Source organism: Suillus plorans (genome assembly GCF_016647745.1).
Source record: "Suillus plorans strain S12 chromosome Unknown HD556scaffold_64, whole genome shotgun sequence".
In the NCBI taxonomy this organism is placed as follows: Eukaryota; Fungi; Basidiomycota; class Agaricomycetes; order Boletales; family Suillaceae; genus Suillus; species Suillus plorans.
The window spans coordinates 1-21,296 of record NW_024537448.1 but is presented as its reverse complement, the minus strand read 5'-3'; the positions used below and the strand labels follow the sequence as shown (position 1 = coordinate 21,296).

General features: G+C 47.8%; 6 protein-coding genes across 6 annotated transcripts; 3 read left to right on the top strand and 3 right to left on the bottom strand.

Moving 5' to 3' along the window:
- Positions 1–638: 638 nt before the first annotated feature.
- On the bottom strand, positions 639–1,394 carry HD556DRAFT_836302 (uncharacterized protein). Its single transcript, XM_041311785.1, has 2 exons — positions 1,286–1,394; positions 639–1,209 (listed from the first exon to the last, which is right to left on the bottom strand). The coding sequence occupies exon 2, from the start codon at positions 1,204–1,206 to the stop codon at positions 748–750; it is 459 nt and encodes a 152-aa protein (XP_041155978.1). The 5' UTR covers positions 1,207–1,209; positions 1,286–1,394; the 3' UTR covers positions 639–747.
- Positions 1,395–2,823: 1,429 nt separating this feature from the next.
- HD556DRAFT_836283 (Haloacid dehalogenase-like hydrolase-domain-containing protein) lies at positions 2,824–4,963 on the top strand. Its single transcript, XM_041311784.1, has 5 exons — positions 2,824–2,933; positions 2,994–3,855; positions 3,904–3,953; positions 4,003–4,148; positions 4,205–4,963. The coding sequence occupies exons 2-5, from the start codon at positions 3,128–3,130 to the stop codon at positions 4,874–4,876; spliced, it is 1,596 nt and encodes a 531-aa protein (XP_041155977.1). The 5' UTR covers positions 2,824–2,933; positions 2,994–3,127; the 3' UTR covers positions 4,877–4,963.
- Positions 4,964–5,482: 519 nt separating this feature from the next.
- HD556DRAFT_1433918 (tryptophan synthase beta subunit-like PLP-dependent enzyme) lies at positions 5,483–7,456 on the bottom strand (the record flags this gene model as incomplete). Its single annotated transcript, XM_041305273.1, has 6 exons — positions 5,483–5,643; positions 5,697–5,798; positions 5,854–6,119; positions 6,207–6,426; positions 6,478–7,065; positions 7,135–7,456. The coding sequence occupies 6 exons, from the start codon at positions 7,454–7,456 to the stop codon at positions 5,483–5,485; spliced, it is 1,659 nt and encodes a 552-aa protein (XP_041155976.1).
- A 699-nt stretch (positions 7,457–8,155) lies between these two features.
- Positions 8,156–10,236, top strand: HD556DRAFT_1244669 (uncharacterized protein; the record flags this gene model as incomplete). Its single annotated transcript, XM_041298467.1, has 5 exons — positions 8,156–8,609; positions 8,659–8,812; positions 8,871–9,173; positions 9,226–9,434; positions 9,494–10,236. The coding sequence occupies 5 exons, from the start codon at positions 8,156–8,158 to the stop codon at positions 10,234–10,236; spliced, it is 1,863 nt and encodes a 620-aa protein (XP_041155975.1).
- Positions 10,237–11,673: 1,437 nt separating this feature from the next.
- HD556DRAFT_1495930 (Golgi CORVET complex core vacuolar protein 8-domain-containing protein) lies at positions 11,674–15,854 on the top strand (the record flags this gene model as incomplete). Its single annotated transcript, XM_041308880.1, has 4 exons — positions 11,674–11,770; positions 11,835–12,763; positions 12,815–13,015; positions 13,074–15,854. The coding sequence occupies 4 exons, from the start codon at positions 11,674–11,676 to the stop codon at positions 15,660–15,662; spliced, it is 3,816 nt and encodes a 1,271-aa protein (XP_041155974.1). The 3' UTR covers positions 15,663–15,854.
- HD556DRAFT_1401123 (oligomeric golgi complex component, COG2-domain-containing protein) lies at positions 15,661–19,110 on the bottom strand. The gene is made up of 12 exons (XM_041303825.1): positions 18,636–19,110; positions 18,500–18,580; positions 18,290–18,444; positions 18,125–18,242; positions 17,839–18,063; positions 17,297–17,785; positions 17,022–17,241; positions 16,849–16,967; positions 16,707–16,799; positions 16,434–16,659; positions 16,075–16,375; positions 15,661–16,023 (listed from the first exon to the last, which is right to left on the bottom strand). Exons 1-12 carry the CDS (start codon positions 19,038–19,040, stop codon positions 15,753–15,755), a joined length of 2,703 nt encoding a protein of 900 aa, XP_041155973.1. The 5' UTR covers positions 19,041–19,110; the 3' UTR covers positions 15,661–15,752.
- Positions 19,111–21,296: the final 2,186 nt, after the last annotated feature.

Genomic DNA, 21,296 nt, shown 5'->3' with positions numbered 1-21,296 from the left:
TATTTACTCCAAGTCTCCCACTAGGTACATAGCATCAGTAGAACAAGACAGTCGGCGCGGTTGGGATAGCCGTAGTCTCCTGACAAGAATTTCGAGACCGCTGCCATCCCCGCCATCCTAGCTTTCCTCTTGCCCTAGTTAACAGACCCTCATCCTAGGAGATGGGCGCCTGCAGCAACATGGTCTGCCCCGCGGTATTCTGATGGGCGCTCTGGCTTGAGCTTCGCCTATTCAAGCCAGTCACTAATCCGGAGATGAACTGTTTCAGAATTATCAGGACGAATTGCATTATCAAATAGAGCAAAGTTGAGGCCGTGAGTTTCGGTGTTCGGTCAGTTGCAGATAACAAAAACGAATGGAAGAACAGAACTGCTTCAAGTCAGCTTTGCTCAGTCAATTGCTACTCCGGAGCAGAATAGGAAGAATTGCATTATCAAAGTCAGGAATGATGATGGAACCGGGTTGCAAGGTGATAAGGCTGTGTGAGTTTCAAGTCGTAGTGCTACCGCGGTCCGGTTCAACAAAATAGTTGAACTCCGAATTGGACCATCGCGAACGGTTCAAAACGGTCAGGCTCGGTTTTTTGGGAGTTCGAACCCGAACCTAACCCCAAAAAGTTTCAGCGAAGCGAAACGCGCGATAAAGTTGATATTGAAGGGTCAGACGACGAAGTGAGCTGTCGACGATACCAGAAGTGTCATTGTTAAAAAAACACACTGAATAATCATGCATTTGAGTCGAAATAATTTAGGATGTCGTGATCCCTGGGAAATAAAATCGGGTTGTGCGAAAGCTTCGAGAGTTTGCTGGCGTTGTTTCGTCAAAAGGGCACTCGTAAAGTCCATTGGTTAGACTGTCGATAGCTTCGAGAGTTTGCTGGCGTTGTTTCGTCAAAAGGGCACTCGTAAAGTCCATTGGTAGACTGTCGATAGCTTCTAGTATAGATGATCCGCAGCAAGTAGCGGCAAGTATGAACGTAAAAATGAACAGCAGGTGCAAATGAGGGCGGATTAGTGGCGGCAGACGCAGATGAGCAGGGACAGATGAGTACCGACTGATGTAAACAGGCGCTGGCAAGTTTGAATAAGCGAAAATGCACATGGATCGTGATGGATGAGTGAAACCGAGTCCTAAGAAAACACGCACAGACAAGGATAGGCGTAAAGCAAGCGGGTCACCGGGGTAGCACAGATATCCAGTGCACATACACTGGTAGGACAATAGTGAGCGAATAAACAAACTTCTGCTGCTGCAAAAATGCCATTGCTACACATATAATACTCACATGGATTGATGTGCTGAGTGTTCACCAAAAATTTTAGGCGCGCTGACATGCGTCACGTCGTTATCAAACACCATCATAGGTGTGTGGAGTTACAGGTCGGAAGTATACAGAGTACGGAAATGGTGGCAACTGTTCCGGCCATTTGCGCGGAGGCTGGTTAGGAATGTTGTTGACCGACCAGTGATAAGGAGTTACTAGACGAGCTGGTCAAGGGTGCCTGTATGAGGGAGTGGAATCGCTATGGATTTGGAGGAGTTGGGCAGCAAAACGAGTCGATGTTTGGGTGGCGAGGGATGTCGAGCCGAGTGCTTCGAGGTTCGAGAAGGCGAAGATTGCCGCTGGGCCCGGGTTGTTCCGTCAGGTTAAGTTTTGAGTCTCATTATTAGCCATACGTAATACAGGTGGACCGTCGTCAAAAATCAAAACGGTTCGAGGTTCGGTACGGTTGAGGACAGGTCCGAACCAACATAGGACCATTCGGCCAATATTAATATTTGTAGACCGTATTATGGTACGGTTATGGCTAACACCTGGACTGTAGACCGGACCACACAAGAACCGGTCCGAACAAAAACGAATAGAAGAACAGTACCATTAGTGCTTCAAGTCAGCTTTGCTTAGTAGCCAGCCGCTAATCCGGAAGTGAACGTTTGAGCTGTTGCAGAATAGGAAGAATTGCATTATCAAAGTGATGATGTGAGAGCAGGGTTGCCGCAGGGTAGCAGGGCTGTGAGCTTCGGTATTGATCGATCATCTGCCACTGCAGACGACGCAAACGAACGGAAGAACAGAACTGCTTCAAGTTAGCTTTCAATGCTCAGAGGGTCCTCGATGTAGTACTTACATATTAGACTAGGCTAAATCGGTTACCCTAGTACTAATCAGCAAATGCAACTTGGTTTGTTATGCTCATGGGCATATGCCTTTTAGTTATCTCAGATCTGAGACTCCAAATGCGTAATCTTTGGACATTCGACTGCCACTTGATTATGGTAGATTCTCAGTGTAGGCATCAGTAGGTCCAAGTCGCTATACCAAAATTTCCTGTTTAGTGTTGTGTATCAGCCGGAAGTATTTTCACTAGACATTTCTATTTACGTCATATTTTCTTCTTCTAGCACCGACCTATCGTCAGGTCGTGGTCTGTGTTGGAGTCCGAAGGATCCGAACCAGGAACGACGAGAGGATCGATTGCAACTTGGCCCAGGGGGATGCGAGCGAGCGACGTTTTGACGTCGGCTCGTGCTCGTCCGAGGCTATTGAAATCAATGTTCCCTTCGATACGCGTATTCATTTCGTCTCTACGCCAACACGTATAAAGCTATCACTCGGAGCAGATCCGTACGAGCATTTTGGTTCCTTTTCGAAATTGAGATGTGAGCTTACCGTTATCTTTCCCATTCTTACGATTTGCCAACAGTCAGTAGACATATTCAAGTTGTTTTCTATCAGGCACATAACTCGTACACTGGTAACAAGTTCCTTCTAGAAACTCATAACTATATTTTTAGTAGCATTTCGCGCCCCCCGCTCGACAATTATTCAGCGGCATCAACATCAATCGACGATTTGAACGCGCAACATAGTGATAGCACGTAAAACGCCGTGACTCTCCCGCGGTCCCAGACGCCAGACCAAAAAAATACCTGTATGTAAGATCTCTGCTTCAGATTGTGAATCTGCAGAGGTTTGCTAATGCTAGGCACAGACTCGCAACAGCTAAGCTAACCACTTCGGTCTTGGACTGCCTCTAGGCATTCAAATAGCCGAACCTGTGGAGGAATATACGCTCTAATCGTGCCCCATTTTTCATTTTTACCTGCGAACACCTATCTGATCCTAATGCCATTTGCCTCGAGTTATACCACTCTCATCTTCGACATTGGTGACGTTTTGTTCTCTTGGTCCCCCCAGACCAAAACCTCCATATCCCAAAACGTTTTACGTAAAATTCTATCATCTCTCACATGGAATGACTACGAGAGGGGGAGGATGTCCCAGACTGAGTGTTATGCTAGGGTTGGTGGCGAATTCTCTGTAGACCCCACAGAGGTTGCTCGCGCATTTCAAGATGCTCGCGACTCTCTGCAGTCCAACGAAGAACTCATATCGGTTATTCGACACCTCAAAGCACGCTCGGACGGAACGTTACATGTCTTCGCCATGTCAAATATTTCTGCGCCTGACTATGAAGTTCTTCATACCAAGCCTGCTGATTGGTCGTTGTTTGACGGCATCTTCACCTCTGCCGATGTGGGCGAGCGGAAACCTAACCTTGGCTTCTACAAGGCAGTAATTTCGAGTACAGGGGCCGACCCCTCCCGCACCATCTTCGTGGACGATAAAATGGAGAATGTCCTCTCCGCGCGTTCGCTTGGAATGCGTGGTATCATTTTCGACGATACCCGTAAAGTCATCCGTGTGCTTTATAATCTACTTGGAGATCCTGTCGAAAGGGGCAGACAATACTTGACTATGAATGCGAAGAAGCTCCTATCCGTAACTGACAACGGCATTCTCTTACGGGAGAACTTCGCTCAGCTCCTGATACTAGAAGCAACTGATAACCGGTAAGAAGATTACCTTTCTTTCCCCGCACTCATTGAACATCATGTCAGGAGTCTCATCAACTTGACTGATACACATCGGACGTGGAATTTCTTTCAGGGTATGTACCAATGTTTGCCACCATTATTTAGCAGCTGATTTGGTATCAGGAAAACCATTGCTTACTACCGAAGAGTTTCCCTTTGACCTGGATACCACTTCCCTTGCGCTGACCGTAATGGGCAGCCCTGAGGACGTAGCACACTCCGTCATGGATGACATGCTTGACTATATTGACGACGATGGGATTATTCAGGTACGTGCATTCAGTTATTCTTTCCCATGCGTTAGCTGACCTCTCAGTAATCACAGACATACTTTGATCACCGCCGACCTCGCGTTGATCCGGTCGTGTGCGTCAATGCACTCACACTGTTCTATTATTATGGACGTGGCCATCAGCTCGATCGCACCCTTCACTGGATACGCGAGGTGCTCCTGCATAGAGCTTATCTCGACGGTACGCGATATTACGCAACACCGGAGTGCTTCCTTTTTTTCCTTGGCAGGCTGCTTGAAATCAGCAGCGACGTCTACTTGGCGGTCTATATAAAGCCACTACTGATCGAACGTGTTCGGGAGCGCATAGGGGCTGATGGTGACGCTCTGGCGCTCTCCATGCGCCTCCGGCTTTGCGCGTACCTTGGATTGCACAACGATGTTGATCTTCGTACTTTGCTTCCTCTGCAATGTGAAGATGGAGGCTGGGAAATTGGGTGGATCTATAAATACGGGTCCTCCGGTATCAGAATCGGAAACCGCGGCCTCACCACGTCCCTGGCTGTGAAAGCCATTATAGAGATGCAGAAACGCTTCCCTAGTCCCTCTTCGTCCCCTTCTACAGTACCCGCAATTCCCCTCGTCAAGCAGGCTTATACCACTGCACAACCTCCTGAACGCTTTTTGCAGTCCAAGAGCGACTCTTCAACCAATCCCAGCTCTGTAGCGACAAGCCCATCGGCCAGTACTGGGCAACACCCGTAAATCGTTCCATTGGTTCTAAGATGGTCGAAGAAATGACGAAAAATGTGTATGAAGCAATGTTCTGATGACATATTCTATGCCCTGGTTTGCGGCCTCTCTGCTTTTTCTCACTGTCGAATACCTTTCTCCAAAGGCACTTTACTGTACCTTTCTGTCATGTTTGTTGTCCTTGAATGGAATCCTACGCACTTACTGTAATTATATGCCATCGTTTAAAGTCTAGACCCCTCGCAACACCATGTTGTAACCGTCTCATGTTCACCAAGATCCTCATACGATTTCCAGAGATGTCGTGCGACAGAATTCCACTGACATCGACTCAAACAAACAGTGTAGTACGCGAAACTTCGGTTACACTTGACCCTTCACACGAAGACAGGACTTCCCAGCACTGAGCGACCCGACCACCCTTTCTTTATCTGAGATCAGGGGTAGGAGGTTCACTGACGGTCTCTGTAGAACACCACAGAATATTCCACAACGGCTCATATTTGAGCTCTCGTAGACGTACACCTTCAAGCGTCATTCAATTGATATTCGAATAAAATCAACATCGACAAAAATGCATGCCTGGCGACGCGCTCGCGCTCAACCCGGACATAGATCCTATGGTAACCCATTTAGAGCAACCTGCCCTCCAAGACACCGCTTGTACACTTCGTTATCAGTCTCTTCTACATAGTGATATCCCAAATTGCCCAAAAACTCGTCAAATGCCGCGTAATCTTCTCGCGGAACTTGGATGGCCGTTAGCACTCTGCCGAGGTCTGCGACAAATTCATGAGCAAACAAAAGACGACAAAGAAGATATTGCATGAACCTGCGCCGTGATTGCGGTAGTGGAACATTGATATATTCCAGCCTAATCCAGGATAGATACCCTGAAGGAACTTGCGCAGGGCGCCCGGTCGTTCAGGAAATTCTGGAGCAAGATCCTGGTAAGCACAGCACGAAGTGGAAATACCAATGATGCCTACCAAATCGGAACACTCTTTCGTTTGGGATCGCTGTGGATCCACGTATCATGTACCGTGCGTGAGATTTGGCGACTTCGTCATCGCTAACATCATATGCAGTCATCCCTTGTTTTTTTATTTCTTGAAGCACCTTCTCCACTTCTTTTTTTCGAAATGAGGTATCTAGCTTGAATGAGAGGAATAGATGTGCGGTGTTCGGATCATTATAGCGGTATATGAATTCTGTTGTTGCCCGCGGGTGGATGACGGAGTGCAATGCGAAGAAGCTGTATAGGCACGAGAAGAGAAGTCAAGTAATGAATAACAAATGCAAGGGACAGAACGGGATGACTCAGAAAGAATGAAGAACTTGCCTTCCGGGCCTCTCTGGTATCTCCACGCTCAGAAGTGCTTCGCGTCCCTCGCCCAATTCTGCACGCTCTGCAACGAAACGCAGCCTATCAAAGTTCACGTTGGCTCCACTGACAACTGCAACGAATTTTCGGTTTGCGCCGACAAGATTCTGACTTATGATGTGTCGCTTTAAGCCTGCCAGACTTAAGGCTCCGGAAGGCTCTGTGACGGATCTAGTTTCTATGTTCATGAGCAAGGTAAATATTCTACGAGGAATGGAATATCCCTTACCTTCGAAAATATCTTTGATAGCAGCGCATATTTCATCGTTGTCGACTAGGACTACGTCATCCAAGAGTTTCTGACATATCCTGAATGGCTCCTCGCCAACCATTCTTACTGCTGTGCCGTCTGCGAAGGGGCCAACCTCGGCTAAAGTCACTCTCGCCCCTCTCTTCAGACTCTGTGCCATAGCATCTCCATCAAAGGTCTCAACACCATGCACTTTTGTGTTTGGGTTGGCTATGCGTTTAACATACTCGCAAATTCCAGAGACAAGACCGCCGCCGCCAACTGCACCGAAGATGGCATCGAGATTGTCAGAGTCTGGCATTTGTTTTAATATTTCCATGCCGACCGTACCCTGACCTGCGATTACGAGGGGGTCGTCGTATGGTGGGACAAATACCAGTCCATGGTTGGCAGCTAATCTTGCACATTCTGCCTTTGCTTCGTCGAAGTCAATACCATGGAGTACGACCTTCGCGCCGAGTCTTTCGACATTGCGAACTTTGATGGATGGAGTACCCTTTGGCATCACGATGGTACAGGGTATCCCGAGACGTTCGCCAGAGAAAGCTACTCCTTGTGCATGATTGCCTAAAAACGTCAAATCAGCGATTCAGACGGGGAAATTATTGCTAAAGCGTCGCAAGTATGCACACTAACCAGCACTGCATGTGACAACACCTTTCCACCTTTCTTCTTCAGATAGTCCTGCCATGAAGTTATAGGCACCTCGAATCTTGAAGCTGAAAACCTCTTGTAGATCCTCTCGTTTCAGCCATATTTGATTGCCTAGCTTTGCACTAAGGTTTGGAGCGTAGACCAGGGGTGTTTCTTTCAAGATCTCATATACTTTGGAAGTAAGAATGAGACGAAGGTAATCAGGTTCTTTCGAAGATAGCAAGTGATGTTCAGATAAGCGCGGATAGATGAGAGGCTGAGGTGCGTTAGAAGAGTACTCTAGAGTTGTGATAGCTGGTGCCATAGTTATGAGAATATGAAGACATATCTACGCGAACTTGAAACAAAAACCTTTTATGTAACCGATGAAAATGACTCGGTGCCTGCCGGAACAAGAAAGCGCGTAAACCGTAGTACCAATTGACTAGTCCAGGACGGAACATGTGTGTATTCATATACTATATGGGCTTCATGCTATCAGCCAGACGGCAACGCAAGAACCATATAGGCATTTTCCTGTTACAAAAACGCGAAAATGACACGTGCGTCATACACTCGTGGAGAGATCACGTGCACAAGATATCATGACGGCGGGGTATATGAGGAACACTGGCAAAGACACTAACAACTCGACTTGCACAGTCGTTCAGTTTGAGGATTATCTGGTTGTTAGAAAGATAGAATGTAAGAACGTACCAAGTGCGGTCTTATAAGCACCCAATCCCAACTGAACGACCACCGTACCTGACAAAGACCCGATTGGTTTTTGACCAGATTTTTTGTATTCTTTCCATGAGCTGCTGCACCGGAAAACTCGGTGAAGTAAGATAGAAGAAGGAATAAAGAATTGAAGTGACGAAAAGAGTTGAACGATTGTGCAGAGAAGAGTCGGAAGATAACAAGTCTGCTGCCAGCCCTAAATAAATGTAAAGTCAAACTATACTCAGATCCACCACAAGCTTGCCAAACAAATTCTTCCCCTCTCCCTGCTCACCACCAGTTTATGGCCCAGTCCTCAACAATGGGTCCTCCTCTTTCACCACGAGAAACACGACGTTCAGGAAGACGTTCTGCTCCATCTGCTTCAGCTAGTACTTCTAAATCTCCAGATTCCCCGGCCTCTGAGTCCCTCCCCCGAACAAAGGAGCCTATCACACGTCCTGCCATACTTTCCAACAGCAACAACAACCGCACAAAGCGTTTAAAACAAGAGGATCCCGAAGAGCCTGTCCCTACCAAGAACGCTCATACCAATGGCGCCAACTCCAGCCATGGGAACTCAAACGGGCGCGCAAAGCGCAAGGCCAATGGCAAGGAGAAAAACTCGACATCTACTGACCAGTTGATCGAATCAGCTTCCACTAAACTCAGTAACTCTAATACCGGAAGCGCCGCAGACCCTCAAGACGATGACCCAGAGGAACAGGGTATCACGCGTTGTATATGTGGCCAGAATGGTATGTTATCTTCGACTATGTATCGATTTCTCTCTTATCTTTTCAACAGAGGAAGATGCTGATGCGGGAGAGTTCATGGTCCAGTGTGAAACCTGCAATGTCTGGCAGCATGGCCTATGCATGGGGTACCAGCATGAAGCGGATCTCCAGGACGAATACCACTGTGAACAATGCAAACCTGAGCGTCACCTGGACCTTCTGAAGTAAGCTGTTTTTGGTTCTGTGTTCACTATCTCGTTTTGACTAGTTCCATTTCCACAGGAGATTAGCCAAAAAACCTCGCCAATCATCTGCCAACTCACACCACACTGCTTCGCGTCTGTCACGATCACACTCTCCGACACAACTTTTGAAACCACCCAAACGAAGGAACACGATGAACAGCCGCGACGCGGCGTTTGACGAGAGCTTAAAAGAGATCATTGAAGCGACGGCAGCTGAAGCTGCAGCCGCGACAGAACCACATCCCGCTCAAACAAATGGGAGTGTCAATGGTCACGCTGAAAGCCACGAAGATCAAGATTCGAACAGTCGCAAAAAGCGCAAGCGTACAGAGGACGACGTGTCAGTATTCTTGTTATATTCATGTGTTTTTGTTTGTCTGACGTCATGACAGTGTTCCCAAGAAGCGTACACGATCAGCCTCAACTGCCTCTGATCATCAGCCAGAAGTAGTTACAACCGTGCCAGAGGAGATACCAGCTCCTCCGGCTAAAAAGGCAGGTGGCGGCGCGAAGTCCGGCAACCGCAATCGAAGAGGCGGTGGATCACGGAAGACAGCAGTTGTTAATCAAGATGCAGTCACTGCCGCTGAAGGTGAAGAAGGTATGTCAGTAGCAATTCAATGACAAGGATAAAACTCACGTGACTTAATGAAATTCAAGTTGCCGGTCCCAGTAAGCGACCTACGGCAAGCCTCCGGAACAAAACAAACCCCACACCCAAACGACCACCTCCATCTTCTCACGCTGGGAGCGTGCCAAGTGACCCTACCAGGCGCGCCGGTGGAGTAGTTATCAGCTCAGAGAACTCTCGTGCATACCGCAATTCCCATGCTTATGCAGTTTCGCAACAACCAATGTTTACGTCATGGAACTTACCAGACTATCTTGCTCACCTGGAACCAATGTTGCCGACAGATACGCCCCGTCCACTTGAAGTCCGCGGTTCGGGCATTGGGCCCAGAGAGTCGGTCGACCGGACCATGGAGAGGGGTGTGAAGGTCAAATGGCCCAGTAAACGAATGAGTGTGGGGGATATGAACAAGCGCGTGCGTGCATTGGTAGAGTGGGTGGGAAGGGAACAAGCTGGGGCGCTTGACCGTGGGCGCCGGAGAGATGCGCTGGAGAAGGCGCTGAGGGCGGTGAAAACACAGAATTCCACAAACCCCTCGCCTCACGATGATCGTGAAGTAGGTGGAGGAGACACCATGGGCTCACCTATGGTTTTGGACAGTATCGCCACCATCTCCGTCGACGGGTCCTCAGATACCAGTTATGGGAATGCGTCAGCGCCATCGACGATGAAGATGATGGAGGAGTTGATGGAGGAACTGATAAGTTTCCAGGAGCGGTTTGGTCCGGGCGTGAAGACGAGGGAGCGGGAACGAAGAATGGTGTCAGGATGATCATAGACTTGGTATTAATCTTCGATGTACCCCTTCCATCACGCATCATTACTTCCTGACCACTTCACTAGCATATCTTTGTATTATTGTGATACGGCACCAACTTTTGCATCTAGTGTCGCGCGAGTTCTCTGACACGCCGTACCCTGAAGAAACCGTGTGTTGACATCCCACATTGAGGTTACTATACTTATACGTACCCAGGTACTTGACGTGGTATATACAACAAAAATTAACGATACTTAGAGGAACAGGAACACATCAAAAATCATACATACTGAGCTCGGCACTTGTAGAGAACTTCATGACGTCTTATGGAAATATCAATACAAAGTGCAACAATAAGAAAAAGCACATCAAGCTATCGATCAGCTTAACCCAGCTCTCGGTCCTTGCGATTTTGTGGAGGGAATGATCCCATAAAGCATAATGCATGAGGCGGCTCAAGCGCTCATCGGTCGTGAGGCCTTGAGGTTCGACGCATCCAGCCCTGGGTCTTCCTGCATGCACGTGATACCGATAAATTAAGTTACCTAATTCGGAACGGAGAAATCAGGCAGGCCAACTGCTGCGTACGACGTCCGCGACCATCAAACATTAGGCGTCTATGTCATCAGCATCGGCACGTTCAGCCAACGACGAGGAATTTTCACCGCGCGCTCTCGACCTTGAACAGTCGCCCACGTTCTCCGGTAATGAAGAGGACGCAGAATATGATGAAGGCGGAGGCTACTCCACGCGAATGGAGGAATTGCTCAGCGACGGTGACGATGAGAATGGTGACGCGGAAGCGGAGGAAGATGGTGGTGGATTCGTCTACGATGGTGTAGACGCGGATCAGGTCACAGGCGACAACTATCGAGATCAGCTGCGAGACGTTCTCGGGCCTGAGGATTCATATGATCATGATGAATCTGAAGAGCAGGAGGTGGAGCAGGCGCTTTTGCAGGAAAATAGCAGTGCTTCTAATGAACTGCCTCGTGATGTGCCGGTAAGCTGTGGCACGCCTCACAGCCTAGACATGTACTCATGCATGTGCAGCGTGTTGATATTCAGTTGGACGTCGCCGCTCCAACATCTGCTTCCTTAGTCATGTCTTCTCTCCAACATAGCAGAGTAGGGTCTCCTGCGCCGAACGGGCCCTTCTTACAATTCCCCAAGCCATTCCTACACCCAAACGTCTCCCGACTCCGCTCCCCTGCTCCCAGCACCGAATCTCCCCATGCCCAAGCTATAAATAGTTTCTCCCCGTCCCCATCTCAATTTTCAGAGATTTCGCGGACTTCGTCTCCTTCAACGGGCAATAATGGACTTTTGATAGGCCAGGAGAGAGAAGTGTTTCGGTGGTCGTCCCTCCGGAGCGCAGGGTCTCATCTTTACAATCAGAAACCTGCAAAGGCATCAAGTGTCCTTGGGGATATAATTGCAGGAGCTCCCATGGTCCTGGCTGCCAATGGGTTTATCTGCGTTGGGACAGATCAGGGCCGCATATTCGTTTTCGATTTCAAGCAATCATTGAAGTGTATATGCGGTAGTGACTCGTCAGGTAATTTCAAATCTGTTGAATCGACATTGGATATCTGATTAATCTCGTTCAGGATCAATTCTTGGGCCCGTCTCCGCGGTTGCGCTATCGAACGACCATACATTTGTCGCATCTGGGCATACTACGGGCTACATCCAACTTTTCAACTTAAAAAACCCTGAGGTCGCAGCTCGTACCGTGACACCTGTTACTCTTGCCGCTATCACGTCTGGCAGACAGGAAGGACATCTTTCAGGCTCCCGTATCATCAGCATATCATTCGTGGCTGGCCGTCATACAGCTGTGGTCTCCGCTGATGAGCACGGTCTATCTTTTTATCACAGCCTTGGCAAAGTCCTATTTGTGGATGCATCAGACACGATACGCATTTTCGGGAACTATCATGGAGAGGACGCTCCCGAAGCTAGTATCTCTGGTCATCCCGCAGACCCACTTTCCCAACAGAACGCAGTCAATCGCACTTCCTTTCGCCGCAGAAGACGACCACACAATACAATCCTGGCAATGAGCACTCTTCCTCTAGGACCTCTTCCACATTCCACCGATGTATATCAGATTGCTGCCTTGCTGACGCCTACAAAACTCGTTGTTGTGGGCCTGCAGCCTACTCCAAAGACATGGCTGAAAATTATGCGAGATGAGGAACAATTGTCGTTCCCCGCTTATCGAAGGAGAGGATGTCTTGCGTGGTTCCCTAGCGTTCAAGATATTTCCACAGAAAAATTGGACAAAACAATGGGCAAGAAGAATGCAAAGGACGGGAAACGATCACAACGCACGCCAACTCATCCTGTTCTCTCGTACTCGTGGGGGGGTCACGTATATCTATTACGTGTACATGAACAGAAGATCAAACAGACTGTGTTAAATAGCCGCACAGGGAAAACGAACGAAGTGGAAGTTGGCACGCTGGTGTTCGAGGAGGCAGGAAAGTGGATGATGGATGATGCCGTCCTTGCCATCCAATGGCTTAATGTCAACGTAAGTTCGTTCCAATGTAATGCATCAGTTCTCATGCTCCCTTTTCGACAGCAAATGGCCATATTTACTGCGAGCACCTTGAGTATCTATGACGTGCATGGCATGAAACTAGTTGAAGCCGTCCGATTCGACTCTTCTTCTCTGGTATCGCCTTCGCTAGGTTCTACAGGAAATGGCTCGGTATCATACTCGGAATCTGTGAGAGACATCGCCCATAGTATTCGGACCTACAAAGGAAAGCTCTTCCTTCTGGTGAGAGCTTCGCATTCCTTCCATATAGAAGCCAAGAAAGAATTGACACCCTTCTCAGGGTCGACAGGAACTACTTGTTGGTACCTTGCTTAGCTGGGCTGACAGGATCCTGTCCTTCGTGGAACAGGGTGATTTTCTCAGTGCCATCGATCTGACCCGGACATACTATACAGGCGAAGCTCCTGGCAACCGAAATGGTCTTCCTGAAGATCCGGAAGAACGTCAAATCGTAATCGCTGATAAAATTCATGACCTAATGGTGGCGTCTTCCCGTTATGCATTTTCTGAAGACCGCATGACAGATGGCACACACGCGTCACTTGATGGACGGGGCGTCGATCGCACCTCGCTCTTTGAAGATCTGGTAGCAACATGTGCCCGTGCTTGTATTGCTTTGGATGACTTTGACTTCTTGTTCGAAGAATTGTTCCAGCAGTACGAAAACACCGGCATCTACCGGATGTTCCTCCATCAACTTGAACCTTTCGTGTTGAATGGCAGCATCCCTTCAGTTCCTCCTCGCATCACACAACGACTAGTGGCGCTACATGAGGAGGACGGACGTCCGGATCTTGCAGAACGAATTATCTGGCACATCGAGCCATCTTGCTTGGACATCAACCAAGCCATTAATCTCTGCCGAACCCATCAGCTATGGGATGCGTTGGTTTATGTGTACACTCGTGCACTGCGAGATTATGTCTCTCCCATCATCGAATCCCTTGCCCTTATCCGTAGCCTACAACAGAACCCAGCGCCTACGGACACCATCATTAAGAATGCTTATAAGATCTATTCTTACTTGGCAACCGTGCTGTGTGGGAAAATATATCCAAGCCAGGAGCCTATGGAGCCAGATGAGGCTTCATTTGCTAAAAGAGATGTGTACTCGTTCGTTTTTTGCGGACATTCCACTGTCTGGCCAGCTGAAGGAGGAAATCTGGTTTTGACATCCCAAGACGAGAGCGGTATGGAACCAACATATCCCTATGCTCGACTCTTACTCCGCTTCGATGCTGAATCGTTCCTGGATTGCTTGGACATGGCTTTTGAGGACTCATATCTACACGACTTCCCAGACATGAGTCGGCTGATGATAGTGAGGATTCTACTGGATATTATGTCCAGTGAAGATCTCTCACCATCTGATGCCACGTTTATGAATATCTTCATTGCACGGAACGTCCCAAAGTATCCCCACCACATTGAAGTCGCACCCAGTATCCTTCATAACATTCTTATTGCACTTGCTACCCAGCCTGAAGTGGAAACGCGAGAGGACCGTCAGCTCGCGGCAGAGTATCTCCTGTCCGTTTACACCCCTCATGATGGAGACCGAATTCTGCAGCTCTTTGAAGATGCCGGGTTTTATCGCATCTTACGTAGTCGGTACCGCCACGAGCTTCGCTGGGGTCCCCTCCTCACCGCGTTCCTTCATGATCCAGAACTCCGCCCTTCAGAAATATTCAGCGGCTTAGAAGAAGCCATTGCTAGTTCGGCAAGAGATAACAAAAAGCAGGTTCCTGGCGATGTCATTAATACTCTCGCCATTTCACTGGATCAACTCTTACAAGCCGACGTTCTTGCAACTGCGTCTCTTCTAGACAAGCATGCCCCTCAGCTTCACGAGACCGCACTTCAGAGACCCCCCTTGTCGGATGATCGCGACCAATTTGTCTACCTCAACCACCTGATCCCTGATAGTGAATATGACCAGTATTCTACCACTCCCAGTTTTCCGACTCGTATCAATAGCCGGCTTCGCCACCACTTCGTCAGCTTGCAGTGTCGCTTTTCTCCTTCTGGTGTCATTTCCGTCCTTAGACGTTTACAAGACGGCATTGACTGGCCGATGGCTTTGGGTATATGCGAGGAAGCAGGAGCGTATGATGCTGTCATATGGGCCTTGAATTACACTGGACAACCACGGGAAGCCCTCTCAAAAGCCGACACATTTGAGAAGCAACTCACGCTAGATCTTGCGCGCACACTAGCCTCGCCAGCTCCTGGTTCTACGGAGTCGGTCAACAAATACCTGAATGACCTGCAAGCTATTGGACGACGCGGTATATCAGTATGCATGGAACATTCCAGTTCGTCTTCTCCCGCAGAAGTTCCTCTCGAGGATATTTGGTACCAGCTTCTGGCTAGCCAGATTCATACTGTACAAACCCTCTCGGCCTGCTGCTCCACTGGCAAAGGTAGCGATGCAGGGCTTGAGAGTGAAGTATTGTCGACTTTGCGGGCTATCGTCCAAGAGACATTTGCGTCTTTAGTTTCTGTAAGCTCGACTCAGGCAGTATCGTTTCCTCGACTGTTCAAGCGTTTGGTGGATCCTGCCATTCACTCCGGCACGACAGGCATCCTCTATGCGGAGTTCCGTACGATTCTGACTGGCATGCTGGAATCGTATCGAACCGATGGAGACATGTTAATCATCTCGAAACATCTCATTGACCGGGATGTGTTCGATTCCGTAGAACTATACGCAAAAGAGAAAATGCGTGGCTGGGCCCCATCTTGCGGTGTATGTTCATCATGTGGTCGGACTTTACTTCCTTCTCAGGCAGATGTCGAGGGCGTTCAGATTAGACTTTCACGGACAGGGACTATATACCATCTCAGATGCTCAGCTTTGGATTCCTAATCGCATGTTTTGTGCCTAATCTATAATCTTGTTACTATGATCGAATAGTAACCGAAAACATTGCTCCAGGGTATAAATTATGGGCAAGTATCAGATATCGCCGTCCACCAATTCAGCTCGAACCATCTGATCCAGAACTATAAAACTGTTCATAGACTGCATGTCGACCCCTAGGGCTTCTCCTTCTGTCTTGAACGCTTCGACGTCTAGTATCATCTGCGCACGGATGCGTTCTTCGTCTTTTCCGTCATCTTTTCCAGCAGTAGCAGATCCGAAGAGAGATAACGTCGACTTTTTCCCCTTCTTCAGCCGTCGTAGAGATTCTTCGGTCTTCTTCATCGCAGTCAAGTACTGTATGTACCTTTGATGCCAAGTGAAAATCATGTGAATCGCACCGCAAGAACATACGAACCGTTGGCAAACACTTTCGACTACATCAGTTGAGACATCCCTTAATAATTCCTCCTTGAGTCGTTCCCCAGGACCACCACCAGTGCTGATTCCAAAGAAGATCCTTACCGGGCGGAGGATGGTAGGTGCGAAGTAACTTGGTTCGGAGGGTAGTCGTTTGTTGGACATTGCTCTAAACTGCGAAGGAATAGATCGAACTGGCAACAAGGCATCGCAGCACCGCCTGGATAATATGGCTGTGGCCTGGCTGCACAATGATGTAGAAAGAGCACTGAGCTGCTCCTGTTGAGTTTTCAGAGCGACTGTAGATGTTGAGTTGAGCAGTTGAGCAGTGTGAAGACGGGAGGTATTTAGGCCGACCTTCTAGCACCTCCTCTGTTGTATCATCTTCTATCGACATGTCGGGAAGCATCATGCTAATCTCTTCTCTCCACAATTGCAGGACTTGGCTCGTCATCGCCCGAATATCAACGAGAGCAGTTGCAAACTGCCTTAGTAAGATCTCGTCAGCAGCCGTGCTTTCAATAGTCACTTCTGGCGTGAGCCCAGGGGTTGAAGATCTTGGAGAGTTGACAATTGCTAAGGTCTATAAAAAAGGTTAACGAATGCTCTGGTATGCATCAAAACACATGCCTTCTCATTCGTAATGTTGGCAGCAGGTTTTACTGGAGACCCTCCTGCAGGTGGCAGTGAGGTTTCCAACCATTCCCGATATCGACTGAGGAGCTAGAAACGTGTTCACCTCGACGCCTGAAAACCAATAGAGGAGAAGTACCTGAAGGGTGAATTTCCAGAAGCGATGCGCAAGGTCGGGAATGTACACTTCCGCACTCCAGCACGAAGCAATTGCAGTGAAAACGTCGGCAGCCTGTGCCGTTACAAACCCATTGTGCCCTTGAGAATAGTTAGCTAGGGACATCCACTGAAAACAAGTTGATGGTAATTAACCTGGAGTAAAGTTTGGTGTTTCAGGATCCAAGATTCTCGACGACAACGTTTCTTCCAGCTTAGGGATGACTTCTTTCCACCGCAGCTGGAAATATACATCGAGCTGCCAACGTCGCTGAAATGCAGTAAAAACTGGATGAGAACGCATGTTTTGCACAGAATGCGTGGAAGGAGCCAAAAACTCGAGAGAACGGATGAAGGCCTGCGTTGTAGAGTGGTGCTATAACCAAGGGTCGACATCCAATGAATCGCAAAAAAAATTCATAGAACCTTACCTTGCGGAACTCGTTTGGGTTTCCGGGCGCAAATACAACAGTACCAAGTTCGTCCATTATTGCCCTACCAATTTCTGCCCACACTACATTGGTTATAATCTCGAAGCCATCCGCAGAAACATGTTGTGCGTCTCCGAGGTCGTAGTTTCCCAATGATATACCTGATTGCGACTTAGTTGAACCCGCCTTAAGGGAAACTCGTTCGGTGATCTCCATGATGCGTCCAAAATCTCGCTCAATAAAGCGAAGAATCTGGTTGTACAATCTTGCAAGCGCATCATTGGATTCGTCAAGCAAGTGCACTGGTCCAGAAACATGTGAAGCTTCAAAAGGATTTTGTTTAGTGGCGAATGCAGTGAATGGGGTATATGGGGTACGAGGAAACAGCGCGCTCCCGCGTGATTCTGTGCGGGTAAAGAGCGCGGCAGGAAGTGGAGTGTGGGGTAACACTGGTGAAAGTGATACAGCTAGTGCATCGGGAAAGATAGTCTAGATGGAAATATGAGCAACTTCTTTCTGAAGAAGTAATACGTATCCCATACTTTCTTGATAAAAGCCTGCATTACGTCTCTCCGCATGATCTCTTCAGCAACTCTCCAAAGGTGTAGTGAATCGTAAATCCTTAGGCATTCAGTTAAATCAACATATAGTTTAGCTCGTTCGAGGTCTAGAACTTTTCCTGTTTTGATGTCCGTTAGGGAGGTCAGGATGGCAGAGAAAATATGGTCTAGATCCGATGTGAGAGTTGATTCTATGCGGTCAATACGCTAACCCAAATCAAAAAAGACTTCTATCAGAATCGCACTATGAAATAAAGTGGCAACAAACCCATCGTATTTCATCCACAAATGCACAATTTTCTTCTTTTGCCTTCTCGATGTGATACAGGAGTTGAGTGTACTCAGCAGTGACTCTAGAAAGGTGCTTGGCGCGGTTGCCTTGGCTCCTAGGACTCTATTAGATCGTTTACAACAGCAAAAGAAATATGAATACTTGGCATCGATAGGTTGTCCTGCAGAGGCCGGAAGATGGAATTGATAATTGCTGTTGTGACTTTCGAGTGACGACGTAGTAACTTGGGAGATGAGAAGAAGACTTTCAAGTCTGGTCACAGACTCTGATATCTTGAGCAAGAGATGTAAGAGTGCCTGAAGACCACCAACGCTTCAATTAGAATTTGGACCCCATAGATCGAGTACGAACCTTCTCTTCGCGTAATTTGGTGCGGGCATCGAGCGTCTCTTGAATGCTATCTTGCGTAGCCTGGAGGCCAGCTCGCGACTCCTTGTATGACGAATCAGTGGGACGATATCACACGTAGAGTAATGGTGATGCTCACTGAGATACGTTTCCGCAAGTCGTCGAGCGGAAGCTTGAGCTTCTCCAATCTCGAGCCTTCGCCTCTTAGGTCTGTACTCAGACTGATGAATGCCTCGTAGTCGTTATTGATGAGTAACACCAATTCCTCCTTCAACGAAGTAAGGTAGTCTCTAAGCTCTGAGCGCAAGTCTTGTAAAGATGTGTGTGATCGGGAGAGTAAAAACTCTTCGACGTTGAACACTTCTGCAGTTAGATGAGGGTTGTCATGCGATAGTGGGACATAAATCGGCAGCTCCGTCGAGGCAGTAGTTCGAGGAGTATAGGTAGACCCTGCGAGCTCACGCGCAACGAGTTCTTCTGCTAACCGTTCCAACTCATAAGGGTCGGGAGATTTTGCAGCGACTTGGGAGACGCGCGAAGACATGTATGGTGTCGGTCAGCGCGTACTATAACGCGATTCTACCGGAGTGGTCATATAAGGTATTCCAGGACCCTGTAAAGGGTACTGGAGGATATGATCATACCGGATGCTTTATATTGTTTGTTGATGTTTGTTTGTTATTATGCCTTCGTCTGGCTCCTGTCTCTCTTTCACTTCCTACTGATAACAGACATCATGGCCTGCACATCTTCATCGTCGCATTCTCGTCTAGAAAAAGAGAAATAGCCTTTTAGTATTCTGTTTCAAGTTTACATCTCTGGTCATCAATCTCTCAAGCCTCCATTCTTATATTAGTTTCTTCTATCTCTTTCCTGAGTACCTGATTGCTCACAGCTCTCGCTATTGTATTCTGCGACTCTGATTGTAATAAAATGTGACCGAGTCCCCTGAGTACAGAACTGGGGGACTGTTCTTGCCTTGAGACCTATTCTAAGTGTAGACTGATTCATTGCGGTTTAACTTGTTTGACTGAGTTGAATCAGTTTGTGATGCCAGTCAAATCACTTGTGACTCAGCTTTTGAGTCATGGGCTTACACATGTGAGGCGCCTCTTTGGTTAGGTATATATGAGGCTTACTGACAAAAGTTGTTCTTCCATCTCTATTCACTTACCCTTACAGAGCACTTCTGCTCCGTGCATGTCTGCACCTTAATTTGAACTACCCATGGTGCATAAAATTGTTCTGGTGCTTCATTAGCGATGTCAAGCATTCATCAATTTGTTCAGTGGTGTCCGGCTCCTGTGCACTCTCTCATACATGCAGAGTGGGAGACAAGAACAAGACAATTGCCTACTATATGTTGATATAAGATAAAGAAAGACACATAACTACTTCAAAATGTAAATAAGAAAGGTTTCTGTTTTGGAGCAGATTTTGGATGCGGAGATGAGTGACATGGAAATGAGAGGGTCCTGGGATGCCCAGCAGGCTATTGTATAGTATATTGTGTAGTAAAGTAGTACTGGGCATCAGTAAATCATGAGTTTACTCAATCCTTACTTTTTCGAACTTTTCCCACTCATTTAAAATATACCTACTTTTTTTTCTGAAATTTGACAACTGCTTTAAAATTGAGTATTCCAATATGTTTGTTGGGCCTGAGAGACATGTTTCATTGCATAAGACTAACAATTAGTGACTAGTACATCTGCAAAACGACTGAAATGAATGCTTAACTTACGCGCGTTATGAACACTTACGAACACTTACGACTTCAGTAGTGAAGTCATGCGATTGGTGGAGATGTCTGAACACCAATATTACTCACCACATCAGGCTGATAAAACATAAACCAATTTATCTTTTGTTGATAAGATGTGATAGGCTCACTGTCATATCCCGCGTTCCGGACCCGGACCTATCACACTCATCATTTCCGGATTTCCGGATCCGGCCGACTTCTATGTATCGTCCGGATCCGACCCGCGTCTAACTTCCGCGCCTTATCCCTTTGGTATTTCCCTTATCAGTTAGTACGCTTTATTTTCCGTTCCTCATTCATCTCCGTCTTCATTTTACTAAGTTCCGATAGACTAGTGATAGTCGTACCATATGTTTTCTTCATAGCTTTACATAGCTTCGCACTGCACTTACTATTCTCCGTTATGTCCTCAGTAGTATATAAACCCCTGTACAATCTCTGTAGTTTCCTCAGTTCGAATATCATATTAGACTCTGCTCATTCTCTCCTCCGTCCGACTCGAGTTTCTCTCTCGTCGACCTCCGCTCGTCTTAGGATCGACTCCTATAGACTTGTCACCTCCGCCTCTACCTCTGGTAGTCCTCCGCTGTTTCCTTTCTAGTTCGGACTTCGTCCGGATTAGTCTTATCTCTTGTTTCCGAACGTCCGCCGGAATTCCCGCGCATCGGACATCGGACTCCGGACATCGCCCGACGCCCTCCGGACATCGTCCGGTAAACTTCGGACATCGTTCAACCACCCTCGGAAGTTAGGGGCACGTACTCGGGTAAGGGGCGCAGCGCACGAGCTGAAGCCAAGCCCTTCGGATCCGACCCTTGAGCACGTTCTTAACAGTATATTCGAACTCACACCTTACCGAGTATACTTACATCTGACTTCATGGCACCTACACGGGCGCAGACCGCTCTTAATGCAGCGGGTGTTGTAACCGCCCGACGCGACTCTACTCCCATAGTCGATGCCTTCCTCAGTTTCTCACAGCGCCGCGCTAGTGCGCAAGGTGCTGCCTCCAGTATCTCACAACTCATGAATCGC